The following is a 15,590-nucleotide window of genomic DNA, read 5'->3' as shown; positions in this document are numbered from 1 at the left end:
AATCCAATAGAGTAAGTATTTGTGGGATGTAATGCAAATTCAAATTTGGTCCAAGTAGGAGGCCTTTCACAAATCACAAAGCTGAAAGAATCCACAGGTAATGTCTTGTTAACAGATGTGAAAAGGCTCTTGCAAGTTTGATGTGAAGTTAATTTCATGGTGCTTAAGAGCTGTTTTAGTGACACAATTGAGACCTACAAAATATTGGGCAGGTGGCTTTATGTCATGGCGGAAACTGACAACGAGCTATAAAATTCAATACATAGTGAGCCTCCCCGATAGCAGCTGAAGACGAATTCTAAAATACGATTTCTTCTACTTTTGCAGTTGCAAGTGACTGCTGTTCATCACAATATTTTACATTAAAGAGCTTGTCCACTACTTTTACATTGATGTCCTATCCTTAGGATAGGATTTATTGATTTGAATGGGCTGTGGATGTGTCGTACGCATCTGCTGCCACTATCTGTTGATGGACAGTGCCAAAATTGAGCATTTCCAGCCGCCTGCTACCTCCATTGGGACCTAGAACAGCTTATTGGCTGGGGAGCCGGGTTTTCGACTCTGGTCAATCAGACATTGATGACCTATCCTAAGGATAGCAATCAATGTAAATGTAGTGGACAACCTCTTTAACATGTAGTGAAGTACAGTGCTGCACTAATTAGGTAAAATTACTTTCCTACTGAACTGTTCACACTTTACTCCATTTGACTGATCTTCATAAAGATATACTCTATGGCCCCAATTCATCAAAGAGATTGCATGGAGTAAATTGCTTTGAAAACTCGCAAAAAATTTTTTGCAGCTCAGAGCTTATGAAATATTTTTGTGACTTTCGGTATTTTAACACTAGAAGTCCCAGAAATTTCGAGCTTCCCTCTGAAGTCCCGAAAGAGGGTCAAATGACCCTTAGTCAAAACTGACAGAACTAACTAGAAACTAAATGGCTAAACTCAATGGAAAACAACAACCTCCTGTGGTGCGACAGTAATGGCCTTAATTACAGAACTAAAGATGGTGATTATAGGATGTTAGCTAAAATCCTTCAGGTCATTCGACCCGTCTCTGGGTTCCAAAGGTAGAAATGTTAAATGACCCCTCTCTGGGACTTCTAGTGTTAAGGTATGTTTTGCCCAACTCTGCCAAAATATGCCGGACAGAAGCGGAATGGTGGGATAATGGCATGATGACAAGCTGTGGCGTACTTTACAACAAGCATCTTACTCCACGACACACACGGAGACCCTTGCCACTTTTCAGAAGAATCATTAATGAATCATGAGAGTCTCACTCCAACATGTCCGTTTATCAAGACCTGCGAGAAAATCACCAATCTTGTTGAATCTAAATCTGAAAAATAAATGTATACAAAAGCAAAAACAAATATTATGTAAAGTTTGTCTCAAAATCTATCAATCAAAATCTCAAAAGTCAAAGAAGCTTCACAATTACATTACAGTGTAATAATACAATACATCAAAATACATAATTGGAATATTTTTTATGTAGGCAATTACACAGTTCAAATCTATGTACTTATTCAAATAATCAATTCTAAGAAGCTAGATAGAAAAATAGATGAATGTTTTCCATGTTTACGTCACCAATAATGCTTTTCGTGTAATTGCAGTGCCTTTGACAGCAGCAATTTGTTTCACCCACATTGACGTAAAATTCCTGGAAACGTTTGGTGTAACATTTGGAGTAGAAGGTGACACCGTTACTCTGTCTTGCGCGGTGCTTTTAACTCCTGACATCAGCAGACTGCGACCTGAAGCCGAGTGGTACAGGGACGGTGAGTGACTTCTAATCAAATGAACATATTAAATGTTAAATGTCCAATTTCAGATTCTGACAACTGCAGATTAAATGAATCAAAGTTTAATCATCGGAATGTCCTCTGTTGAACTTTGAGCATTTCTAATCGTTGTGAAAATGTTTCACTTTAGACAACTTAAAATGATAAATTGCCATTGTTTAGGATTTCATGCTAATATGTGCATTGTTCATGGGATCTAGATAGTTCTGGAGAAGTGGTCCTAGAGAAAAAGTACTGCTATTCCCCATAATTAGGCCAAAATGAGATATTAGTGACATAATTGGAAATATTTTAATATTGGTGAGGTCATGATGGAATGAGAGCTCTGGTTCTCCTTTCAGGACAGCCTGTTCTTTTATGTCATTTTACAATTTACTATGTGGATCTCCAGAAATGCAAACTACATGGAGAATGTTTGAGGCAGATGTGTTTTATCTGTTTGTAACAATCTCCATTGACTCCTTCGTTGGCAATTTGGAACCAGTAACATGGAGAACGTTTTTCTTTGATTAGTCTTGAACTTCCAAATGGAAGCTTTTATGGATCAAGGTACATGGCGGGACATATGTTCCCCTCATAAAAATTTTCACAATATTTGTTAAAATTATATCTTGTAGACCTATCATGTATTGCACGGTTGTGTAGGCCTGATTTAGGAGTGGGTCATTCAGACAAACAGTGATGGGTTTACATATATTACTAGGAATCCACCAGAAGTCCAAGTACGATGCAGGCTGTCTGTCCTGGCATTCTGTTCAAAGCCATAATGAGACCCTCAGTCCATAACTTTCTATGTCACTGTTTTAATTACATAAGTTGAAAAAAGACCTAGGTCCATTTAGTTCAACCTTCCTCCACCAATTATACATTTCACCACTAAATCGTATATAATCGACAATGTTGTGTGTACTGAGGAAATCATCCAGCCCTTTTTTAAAAGCTGTTATACTGTCTGCCATTACTACCTCTTGTGGTAGGACATTCCACAGTCTGACTGCTCTAACTGTAAAGAACCTTTTCCTAATTAGCTGCCGGAATTGCCTTCCTTCCACTCGCAGTGAGTGCCCCCTGGTCCTTAGTATTATCTTTGGAAGGAATAAGTCATGTGCCAGTCCTTTATATTGACCACACATGTATTTATACATATAAATCAGATCTCCTCTAAGTATGAGAACATACTTTAGTGAATGTTTACATAATACTGGAAAATTACAGTACTTTAGTTCCACCTGACATGAATATAGTATTTACATTTAAAGGGATTTTCTAGTACTTTTGTATTGATGATTTATCTGAACTATACAGTAGTTCATTGAATATTTAAAGAGGTTATCCACTACGTTTACATTGACGGGACAGGTCCAGAACTGAGCATTTCTGGCTCCCTGCTGCCACCGCCGGCATTGAGGTCGGCTGATCAGCAGTTGGGATGGGTGTCAGACACTGGCTGATCAGACATTGATGACCTATCATAAAGATAGACTATCAATGTAAAAGTTTTGGACAACCTCTTTAAGACTTGGCACCCTCACTGATGAATTGCTATCATCTTCAGGGACAGCATGATTTGAACAACGCATGGAGTGGGACAGCACAGCTTTGTGCACTGTTTAGCACCCACTGTCGTGTACTCTTCAATAGCAGTTGATTTGCACTATCTGCTACTAAACAGTATGTGAAAGTGTCTTGTTCTGCTCTATACAATGTTCACTGCTCTATACAATGTCCGACTGCTGCTGGAGATAGCTCATTGACCATGACTGATCTTATATTGATGAGCTATTCTAGAAATAGATATTGAATAGTAAACAAACCCTTCAATGGAAAGAATTATACTATAGCATCACCTTGTTAGATTGCTGGGTGGACCTCGGCTCCCCAGATTGTTGGATTCCATGTACGATTGAGACCTTTGATACCTCTATATCTCCTAATTTAGCAGTTTAGTTTAATTCATATGACCCAACACAACCATCAGATGCCAGCTTTCAATACCTTCAGTGGATGCCATGTGTGTTATATGATATAGCTGAGCACCCTACTGTAACGGGGGGATAAGGATGGCAAGCAGAGTAGGGATGGAGGGCACCAGTTCCCTTAAATGGGATCACATCAGCACTATAAACAATTGTAAGACAAGAAAAAGCAAAGAAAGTGCCAAAAAAGAGGAGATCAGGGCACCTTGGCTGACCCTAAAACTGGGATCCCTGTTCTGTCTCTTATCCCAACTGTAGACTTAATGGTAATCAGGGTCAAGCCTCCAACGCGGTCCAAGAAAAGAGTCAACCTGGCTTCACTAACTGTAATGGAGAGGTGCACAGAAACAAAGTCAGGTCCAATAAGAAAGAAAAATTTCGGCACACTCTTAAAAAAACATGGCCCTGTCTCCTGTCCTGGGCATGATGACTAAGTCCCCAAGACCCAGGGAACTGACCGGGATGGAGATTCCACAAACCCACCAACAAGGAATGACTAACAGGGGTAAAAAAAAACTCATACACACCAAAAACCCTGCACCAGGAGATAAGCAAAGGTGTACAGGTAAGGGTACAAAAAAGGGGGTAGTTGACACAACTACAACAATCACAGTAGATAGCAGCAGCAGAAACTACATGTCCTCTCTGCTCCCTGGCTAGCTCCTAACTGAACAGGATAACCAGCAACCTCTCCAGGAAGAAGAGGGATTAAATACAGCCAGGAAGTGCTCAACTGATGACAGCTGAGCAAATGTGCTGCTGTATCAGGGAAGGAATTAAATATAAAGTGCCCAAAGGAAAAAAAGGAATGTTTAAATGTGCATGGTCTAAGGGGTACTTTGCACATTGCGACATCGCTACTGCGATCTCATCGGGGTCAAATCGAAAGTGACGCACATCCGGCGCCAGTAACGACGTTGCAACGTGTAAAGCCTAAAAGCACCGATAAACGATCGCAAAAGCGTTGAAAATCGGTGATCTGTGTAGTGTCAGTTATTTCCATAATTTCGCTGCAGCGACAGGTATGATGTTGTTCCTCATTCCTGCGGCAGCACACATCGCTGTGTATGAAGCCGCAGGAGCGAGGAATATCTCCTTACCTGCGTCCCGCCTGCAATGAGGAAGGAAGAAGGTGGGCGGGATGTTTACGTCCCGCTCCTCTCCGCCTCTTCGCTTCTATTGGCCGCCTGCCGTGTGACGTCGCTGTGACGCTGCACTACCCGCCCCCTCAGGAAGGAGGTGGGTTGCCGGCCAGAGCGACGTCGCAGGGCAGGTATGTGCGTGTGAAGCTGCCGTAGCGATAATGTTCTCAGCTATCACAAGATATCGCATCTGTGACGGGGCGGGGACTATCGCGCTCGGCATCGCTACAATCAGCTAGCGATGTCGCAGTATGCAAAGTACCCCTAAGATGGTCTTAGATGGTAAATGAGAAAGCTAACCCTAAGCCTGTCCTAATACGCGTAACACCTGCTAGACAAATCCGTAATACTATAAAAAAATGTTACCAATATCTGAAGTTGTACATTGAAATTAAAGTTCCATTGTTACTTTGTTATTTCATTTGTATCACCAATTTGCAAGAGGAATACAATGCACAATGTAGTCGGGGAGGTGGGGGGTTATACCCGCATCACACATGGATAACACGGAATGCCCAGTCACCATCTTTCTGTAGATTGATATAAATAAAAAAATAAATGGGATAGAACATCAGTGTGAATGAGATGACATATTTTGTCCATAGGAATAGTCTGGCCAAGGTTGTTTGCTTTTTTGTGATGTGATATGATTTCCTTTTCACATTCTTGAATATTAACACGCACCATGAGAATAGCTATTCACTTGTTTGCAATTGAATTTCCTTTTCAGATGTCCTGATAAAAGAATCCAAGTGGCACCAGCTGCATTTTGGAGAGGGACGTGCTTCCCTGACATTGACACATTTGAATAAGGATGATGAAGGATTGTATACTGTAAGAATGGTCACCAGAGCAGGAGTCAATCAGCACAGTGGATTTCTCTTCGTAGCTGGTATTTATATCATTCATTTAGAGTGTATATGGAACACCAACATTCCGGAAGTAGTACATTTTTCAGTAGTACTGTATTTTTTCCCCTCAGAAATTACCAGTGATATGGACAACTAAGAATGTACTTACATATGCTGTAGTGTTTTATAATAAAAGACATGTTAAACAAAACTAAGTAACAGATGAGTAGTTTGGGAACGGGGAGATACAGACAGACATTTGCCATCTGCTCCAATTTCTCACCTGGAACAGAACTCTTAGGATATGTGGATATGCACACCGTGTCTTATAGAAGCCGGCTTACTCATATAGTTTTTGCTATAGGAAGACACTTCAGGAAAATGCTGTTGGTGTTTATTGTGAGGCATCTTCCTTCCCCCCAGAAAAATTTACTGGTCACTTCTTCTTGCCACTTTATGGCTTTTTAAGCCTAAATTGGTTAAAAGTAAATATAAAAGACAGAACATATACACTGCAAATCTCTTTAACATTACTGTTCATATGTTCATTCTTTTTAGGGGAATTTAGCTTTTCAGGTCAGTTCAAAGCAGAATCAAGGGGCCATAAAAAGTCAAATGCCCTTAGAGGGAATTTGTCAGCAGGATTTTGCACTCTCAATTATTTATATGCATATATAGATCTTTCAAAGGCAAGTGCAGCAATGCCTTTACATGGCCAGTTCATTCCTTCATTCTTGAGAATTAAGCATGTGATTTAATATGCAAATAAAGCTGTATCTATGAAGCCTTTGTCACTCCAGCTCTATTCCCTGCCCAATGCCACCTGTTCCTGCTAGACTAATGGCTAATTTGACTGAAGTCACAAAGGATAGAAGCTTTCAGAAAAGTAGGAGGAGGCGGCGCTGGGCAGAGAATAGAGCTGGAATGATGAAGGTGCACCTTATGCACTTCGGACAATGAATAAAAACAAGTCCTTAATCATAGGTGATTAAGGACTTGTTTTTATTTATTGTCCGAAACGCGTAAGGTGCACCTATCCGTCTTCTCTCAAGTTTTGGATCCATTGGATTTTTAATACCTAATATATTTTTGATATTTTAACATACTGGATTGTGGTGCTGGGTCCACCCTTCACGTCTTTTCAGTTAAGATATACAGTACCAGAGGAACAGACCGGCCATGTAATGGTATTGCCTGACTTGTATTTAAAAGAGCTACAAGCACATAAAAAAATGTTTGGGGGTTGAAATCCTACTGACAGATTCTCGCTAGCCTCTTCCCAACTGGGTGATTTTCCATGTTTGTGCTTTTGCTTTTTCCTCCTCTTATTTTGGTTGTGTTATTCTTAACATTGCTCTGTTTTATTTTTCCGTCGACATAGCTCTATTATGTTTGGAACACCTATTTTTTGTGTTGTTGCAGCCATTATGCTGTTTATCAATTGGATTAATTTATCTTATATTTTGATAGATCAGACATTTACAAACTCAGTCATGCCAAATATATGTATTTATTTGTTCGTTTTAATTAGAGGAAAAGGGGGTGATTTAAATTTTTATATATTTTTTATTTTTTTTTTCACTTTTCACTGTTTCACTTTTGTTAGCCCCTTAGGGGACTTGAACCTGCAATCATCTAGAAATAGCAGTCACATTGGGTAGCGGGCAACATTGGCGCTGGTAGAGGGGGTGGTGCTGTCAGGGGTCCACTATTTTCAGCCCTTTGGCTGATTTGGTCCGTGGCCCTGTCTGGAACAGCTAGAGGGCCAGATGTTGCCTTCGGGCCGCACTTTGACCAGCCCTGATGTAGAGCATTGCTTCTCAAACTGTGAGGCAGGCAAGATTTTACAAACTGATCACATTCTTGTATCTAGCTATATCAATTTCTGGTTTAGTGACATAATAAGTAACATAAAAGGCCCTACTAGAAAAAGATTGAGAAGCTCTGATCTGAAGAGTGAATAGACTGAACTTTATTAAAAAGAACCTGTAAGGTAATTCATGCTGCACAAACCGCGGGCAGCATGAATAGGATCCTGGCTGTATGATTGTAGCCAGGTATGCTAGTTTTTTAATTGATCTAGCATGTCAGAGAAAATATACTTTGAAAATCCAGCTGAGAACTTAATATGGAGACCAGACTAGTCCAGTACCACCCCATGCCAGTTCTTATCTTATCTGCTGCTGGTGACAGACAGGTCTCTCTATTGCTTGAACACTATAAGAGACCTGTCAATCATCTGCAATGGTGCTGGGAAGAGCCGGCTTAAGGCCCCTTTACACACTGAGACTTTCAGCGATCCCACCAGCGATTCCAACCTGGCCGGGATCGCTACAAAGTCTCTGGTGAGTCTCTGGTGAGCTGTCAAACAGGCAAACCTGGCCAACGATGCAACAGCGATCCGGACCTGCAGAACGACCTAGCTAGTCAAACACTGGAAACGAGTGATGTGTCACAATATCTGTCAATCATTATTCTCTGTCAGTCGGTCTCTCCCTCTCGGTCTCTATTCTCTCTCTGTCGGTCCGTCACTATCTCTGTCCCTCTCTCACAGTCTGTCGGTCATTTTCCCCTCCTCTCTCATACTCACCGATCCCCGATCCCCGGCGCGGCGCTGCACGGCATTCACACTGCTGCGGCGGCTTTTACTATTTTGAAAAAGCCGGCCGCTCATTAAACAATTTCGTATTCCTTACTTTCCCCACCCACAGGCGCCTATGATTGGTTGCAGTGAGACACGCCCCCACGCTGAGTGACAAGTATCTCACTGCACCCAATCACAGCAGCTGGTGGGCGGGTCTATACTGTGCAGTGAAATAAATAATTAAATAATTTAAAAAAACGGCGTGCGGTCCCCCCCCAATTTTAATAGCAGCCAGATAAAGCCATACGGCTGAAGGCTGGTATTCTCAGGATGGGGAGCTCCACGTTATGGGGAGCCCCCCAGCCTAACAATATCAGTCAGCAGCCACCCAGGATTGCCGCATACATTATATGCGACAGTTCTGGGACTGTACCCGGCTCTTCCCGATTTGCCCTGGTGCATTGGCAAATCGGGGTAATAAGAAGTTATTGGCAGCCCATAGCTGCCAATAAGTCCTAGATTAATCATGTCAGGCGTCTTCCCGAGATTCCTTCCATGATTAATCTGTAAATTACAGTAAATAAACACACACAACTGAAAAAATCATTTATTAGAAATAAAAAACACAAACACATTCCCTCATCACCAATTTAATCAGCCCCAACAAGCCCTCCTTGTCCGGCGTAATCCACGGACCTCCAGCGTCGCATCCAGCTCTGCTGCATGCAGGTGACAGGAGCAGGAGAATACACCGCCGCTCCTGTCACCTCCACGCAGCAAATGAAGGCAAAAGCACGATCAGCTGAGCTGTCACTGAGGTTACCTGGATCCAGCGGTGGATGCAGCGGTGGCCGCGGGTAACCTCAGTGACAGCTCAGCTGATCACGCTACTCACCTCAGTTGCTGCGTGCAGGTGACAGGAGCGGCGGTGAGTAGCGCGATCAGCTGAGCTGTCACTGAGGTTACCCGCGGCCACTGCTGCATCCACCGCTGGATCCAGTGACAGCGGGTAACCTCAGTGACAGCTCAGCCGATCGCGCGGCTGTCTTCATTAGCTGCGTGGAGGTGACATGAGCGGCGGTGTGTTCTGCTGCTCCTGTCACCTGCATGCAGCACAGCTGGATGCGACGCTGGAGGTCCGTGGATTACGCCGGACAAGGAGGGCTTTTTGGGGCTTATTAAATTGGTGATGAGGGAATGTGTTTGTGTTTTTTATTTCTAATAAAGGATTTTTTCGGGTGTGCGTGTTTATTTACTGTAATTTACAGATTAATCATGGAAGTAATCTTGGGGAGACGCCTGACATGATTAATCTAGGACTTATTGGCAGCTATGGGCTGCCAATAACTCCTTATTACCCCGATTTGCCAACGCACCAGGGCAAATCGGGAAGAGCTGGGTACAGTCCCAGAACTGTCGCATATAATGTATGCGGCAATTCTGGGCAGCTGCTGACTGATATTGTTAGGCTGGGGGGCTCCCCATAACGTGGAGCTCCCCATCCTGAGAATACCAGCCTTCAGCCGTATGGCTTTATCTGGCTGGTATTAAAATTGGGGGGGACTGCATGCCGTTTTTTTTAATTATTTAATTATTTATTTCACTGCACAGTATAGACACGCCCACCGGCTGCTGTGATTGGGTGCAGTGAGACACCTGTCACTCAGCGTGGGGGCGTGTCTCACTGCAACCAATCATAGGCGCCTGTGGGCGGGGAAAGTAGGGAATACGAAATTGTTTAATGAGCGGCCGACTTTTTCAAAAGAGGAAAAGCCGCTGCAGCAGTGTGAATACCGTGCAGCGCCGCTCCGGGGATCGGGGATCGGTGAGTATGAGAGAGGAGGGGAAAATGACCGACAGACTGTGAGAGAGGGACAGATATAGTGACGGACCGACAGAGAGAGAATAGAGACCGAGAGGGAGAGACCGACTGACAGAGAATAGTGATTGACAGATATTGTGACACATCACTCGTTTCCAGTGTTTTAAGTCCCCTTTACACACTGAGACTTTGCTGCACAGCGGGAAACAAAGGACCAAAGAATGGTCCTGAACGATTTGTAGCGATCAGCAACTACACAGCAGGGGCCAGGTCGCTGATGTGTTTCACACACTGCAATGTCGCTGGGGAGGTCGCTATTATGTCACAAAACCGGTGATGTTACAGCGATGTCGTTTGAGACGTTGCAGTGTGTAAAGCCACCTTAAGGGTACACTGGACTAGTCTCCTCTCTGGCTATGGTTCCCGGCCTGATCTTCAAAGTATACTTTCTTTAAGACTCCATCATGGTGATAGTGCTTTGGGCAGCATAAAACTGACAGGTTCCTTTATACTTTTAAATTAAAGAAATGCAGAATGCTAACATTAAAAAAAATAGTATAACTAATATGTAAATGGTATTGCTCACTGAGTAATATGCAGCACACTTGTTTGTACTTAATCTTCTTCTAATACTTAAATCCCTTGATTGCAGATGCGGCAGCCCTGGTGGCTGGGGCACCCGGTGCTCCAATGGATGTGGAATGCCATGATGCCAATAAGGATTACGTGATTGTCTCTTGGAAGCCACCGAACACAGCCAGCGAAGAACCAGTAATTGGATACTTTGTAGATAAGTAAGTATGTAAGCATTGGCATGCGCTCACACCCTGATTCCATGATATTGGATTCCGCCAGTGATGAGAAATATCAAATTTATTTAAGGAGCAGGAGTGAAAAAAAAAAATCTCCACTTTGTTTTTGTGCCGGGCTTACCCTTTGGCTTTAGTAGCAGTTCCAGTATTGATTTTGGATTGACATGCGGATTGACTTTAGCATCACGATCTATAACTGAGGTCTAGATTTATTTGTGTTTTGCATATATTCTGTTATATCATGTGCAAGTACATAATAAGGCTATGTGCACATGTTGCTTTTTTATGTGCTTCTTTTCTGCACATAAAAAGAATGTTTTGGCAGTAAAAAAAAGAAACTGAAAAAACATGGCGATCGAGGGGGTTCAGGCATTGTATCCCCGCGATCGGTGCCGAATCTCTGGCTGATGTTACAGCAGGAACCCGACTCTCACTGCCCGGAGTGGTGCCCCTGACTCTCACTGCCCAGAGCAGTGCCCCCTACTCTCACTGCCTGGTAGTTTAACCCCCTGAATACTGCGATCAATGCAATGGCAGTATTCACTAGGCAAGGAGTCCAATCGCTTACTTCTCCCTGGATATCGGGTCCCTGTAATGTGATCACAGGGACCCGATCACTGCCATGACAACTCTGGATCATCACCATGACAACCCTGGGTTAATGAGCTACAGAGATCCTCACACACCATGCTATAAGCACAGTGTGTGAAGTGAAGTGCTTCACTATAATCCCCTGTAGTGATAAAGCATTATAGTGGATTATAGAAACACAGAACAAAAACACAGAAACAATGGACAAACTACTTGTTTTTTCGGCAACAAAATCTGCAAGGAAAAAATAAGTAGCATGTGCACAGCAAGTCACGATTCTGAAAGGCTTTGCTGAGATGCTTTTTTTCCTGCCGTATTGATTAAAATCTGTAAGGAAAAATTCATGAAAATACGCAAAATAAATGTAACGTGCACATAGCCTAAAAACATCCATATTTACATGACTTGGGCTTCTTTTTATTAACACATGAAGTATTATTAATTACTTTCATGTGGTTTAATGCATACATTTAAGATAAAGTTTTATATTTTGTATACTAATTTTTAAATATTTTTTTTCTTTAGTCTGTCCAGTTTGTATTGTTTGTGGTAATGAATACAATATAAACAATATTGGTTGCACTTTAGTGTGATTAGGTACCCCAACTGATATATGCATTATAACTATTGTTTTTCCTCAAAGATGTGAAGTTGGCACAGAAAACTGGATTCAGTGTAATGATTCTCCAGTAAAAATTTGCAAATATCCTGTGACTGGCCTGTTTGAAGGGCGATCTTACATTTTCCATGTTCGAGCAGTTAATAAAGCTGGAATCAGTAGGCCATCAAGGGTCTCAATTGCTGTTGCAGCTCTGGACCCTGCTGATCTGTCACGACTTCAAAGTAGGTGCACACATTCTCATTAAATAGTTGTGAATTATTTAATGTTTTTTCTTTTGTCTAATTGGTATATGTGGGTGTATATAATGTAGAAGAAATCTTTCCAAGACACAGCAGGATGTTGTGTATCCAAGAAAGTAGCACACATGATAAAATATATCACTTAGCTAGAAAGCCTTATGTGTTAAAATCTCCGGATTTCAAATCCTATAATGAATAAGTCACAATCAAGCTCAATAGGCAAAATTTCTGCTTTGTAGCAAACATTACTTTCTTTGGTATACATAATGTAAAATGTAACTAAAAATGCACCATAGGAGTGCACACAAATTCTGTTTGTTGAATTGATGTCTTCTTCAAACTTATTGGTGCCCAACATTTATATATTTCAACTCAGCTGAATATTCATGTATTTACATTAGGGAGAGTATAGGATGGCTTTGACAGACAGATCTAGCATTGCCTTTTATCCTCTAAAAATGAATGGACACAGTAGCATAGCTGCCAGGAGGGCAGAGGGTGTGGTCTCCTTGGGGCCCATGATCACAGAGACCCACCTGGAGCTATCGCTACTGTAAACTGTACGGCCATGCGCAATATAGTTAAACTTTGCGGTAGATCAAAGAGACATGATTTCCCTGCACTACCGCTCTCTGTTCTATAGGCCGCAGGTTAATTTAGGCCTTCCACCTACAGAATAGCAGGGAAAATCACTGACAAGGCGTGGACATAGAGTGGCGTGATGGTGTCATTACTCTGCTTGCCCCAGAGCAATGACATCACTATGCTGCTCCTGTTTGCTAGTAGACTCCTTAGGATCCATGGGTAGGTGATTATAAGATGTTTTTGTTTGGGGGGAAGTATACCGTGTGGGGGAAATGCTGGAGGCAATTATACAGTTGGGGTGCTACTGGGGCCACAAGAAAATGTGGGGGGGCCCTAGGGGCCATGATATAGTGTGGGGATACTGCCAGCCATTATACAGTGTGGGTACATACTGGGGGCCATGTTACATGGTAGAGGGGGGAACACTGGGGGCCATGATACACTGTGGAGAAAATACTGGGGTCCATATTATAGTGTGGGGGAAATCCTGGCAGCTATATTACAGTGTAAGTAAAACTTTGGGTCATATTACAGTGTGAGAGATACATTAGGGGATATATTACAGTGTAGGGGGAATACTGGAGGCCATGATAAAGTGTGGGAAAAATACTGGGGAACATATTACAGTGTGGGGAAAATACTTGGGGGCCATATTACAGTGTGGTGAAATACTGGTGGCCATGATACAGTGTGGGTGAAATACTGGAAGCTATATTACCGTGTTAGAAAAACCTGGGGACATATTACAGTGTGGGGGAAATACTGGGGGCCATATTACAGTGTGGCAGAAATGCTTGGAGCTTTATTACAGTATGAGAAAAACGTGGGTTCATATTACAGTGTGGGTGAAATGCTGGGGGCCATATTACAGTGTAAGGGGATACTGGGGGTCATAGTACAGTGTGGGGGAAATACTTGAGGCCATCCACACAGTGGGGGGGAATACTGAGGGCCATTATAGAGCGTGAGTAGGGCTACTGGAGGCCATCATTCAGTTGGGGGCTACTGCAGACCATAATACAGTGGAGGGCTTCTGAGGGCCATGATACAATGGGGAGGCAACTGGGGGCCACCATACAGTGGAGGAGGCTACTGAGGACCATTATACTTATACAGCGGGAGACTACTGGGGGCCATCATATAGTGGGAGGGGGCTACTGTAGGGCTCATCATGCTGTGTATAGAGAGATGTGTATCTATCATTCTGTGTATGTGGGAGCTTTGGAGGGAATCATACTGCGCAGAGGTGAACCATATATAGGGGAATAAAGAGACATTATTAAATGTTAAGTGGACACTTAAGAAGCATTGTTATTATAGGGCACTCAGGATATTGTGATATCTATTATATGTTCTGCAGGGCTGATATCTACCACTATATGATATGGTCACTGAATGGCAGTAATATTGGTGTTAATTAGTGATGGTCAAATAGTAGCGACCGTATTTTTCGGACTATAAGACGCACCGGACCATAAGACGCACCCTGGTTTTAGAGGAGGAAAATAGGAAAATAAAAGTTTAAGCAAAAAATGTGGTCATGACACATTGTTATGGGGCGAGGATCTGCTGCTGACACTGTTAATGGGGGTAATCTCACCAAATTCTCTAACTCAGGTACCCTATCCTGGTAATGATCCTCCTGCCTTGTATATATATGTGCCTCATCCTGGTATAGCCCACATCCTGCTATATACTGCCATCCTGCTATATACTGCCATCCTGGTATGTGCTCCCATCCTGCTATATACCCCATCCTGGCATATGGCCGCATCTTGCTATATACCCCATCCTGGCATATGGCCGCATCCTGCTATATACCACATCTTGGTGTATGGCCATATCCTGCTATATACCCCCACCCTGTATATACCCCCATTCTGGTATGTGCTCCCATCCTGCTATATACCCCCATCCTGCTATATACCCCCATCCTGCTATATACCCCCATCCTGGTATGTACTCCCATCCTGCTATATTCCCCCACCCTGCTATATACCCCCATCCTGCTATATACCCCCATCCTGCTATATGCCATCATCCTGCTATATACCCCTATCCTGCGATATACCCCCACCCTGCTATATACTCCCATCCTGCTCATAATATACCCCCATCCTGGTATATGCCGTCATCTTGCTATATACCCCTATCCTGCTATATGGCCGCATCCAGTGGCACACAAAAAATAAACGTTTATACTCACCTTTTCTTGCTCCACGCAGCATTGCTCCTCCTCCCGTCTGTGCCAGCAGCAGCGCCGCTAACTTGTGTGGAGCCGGCCACACTCCCTGCAGCATCGTGATGTCCTCCTGTCTGTGTCGGCTGCGACTACGTGTGGACACGTGCGCACAGCGATGACGTCATCCCTGTGAGCACCGCTAGTCTCCACACACAGCCGTGGCTGGCAGACAGGAGGAGATCGCGGTGCTGCAGGGATCGTTGTCGGTGAGTGTACTGATTCACTGCACCCCGTGCTGATGATGATGCGTGGGGAGCAGTGAATACAGCTGCACATGATCACACCAGGCTGTAGTTGCCAGG

General features: G+C 43.1%; 1 protein-coding gene across 2 annotated transcripts in view; it reads left to right on the top strand.

Moving 5' to 3' along the window:
• MYOM2 (myomesin 2) overlaps nucleotides 1-15,590 on the top strand; it is a 252,158-nt gene that overhangs the window by 80,717 nt on the left and 155,851 nt on the right. For both annotated transcript variants that reach the window (XM_075340317.1, XM_075340316.1), the window contains 4 exons: nucleotides 1,634-1,798; nucleotides 5,671-5,832; nucleotides 10,850-10,991; nucleotides 12,244-12,443. In XM_075340317.1, coding sequence (XP_075196432.1) covers nucleotides 1,634-1,798; nucleotides 5,671-5,832; nucleotides 10,850-10,991; nucleotides 12,244-12,443 — 669 coding nt within the window. The remainder of the gene's footprint in view (nucleotides 1-1,633; nucleotides 1,799-5,670; nucleotides 5,833-10,849; nucleotides 10,992-12,243; nucleotides 12,444-15,590) is intronic.

Source organism: Anomaloglossus baeobatrachus, chromosome 3 (genome assembly GCF_048569485.1).
Source record: "Anomaloglossus baeobatrachus isolate aAnoBae1 chromosome 3, aAnoBae1.hap1, whole genome shotgun sequence".
Taxonomy (NCBI): Eukaryota; Metazoa; Chordata; class Amphibia; order Anura; family Aromobatidae; genus Anomaloglossus; species Anomaloglossus baeobatrachus.
The sequence above is the reverse complement of the archived record's forward strand: the minus strand, read 5'-3'. Positions and strand labels throughout refer to the sequence as shown.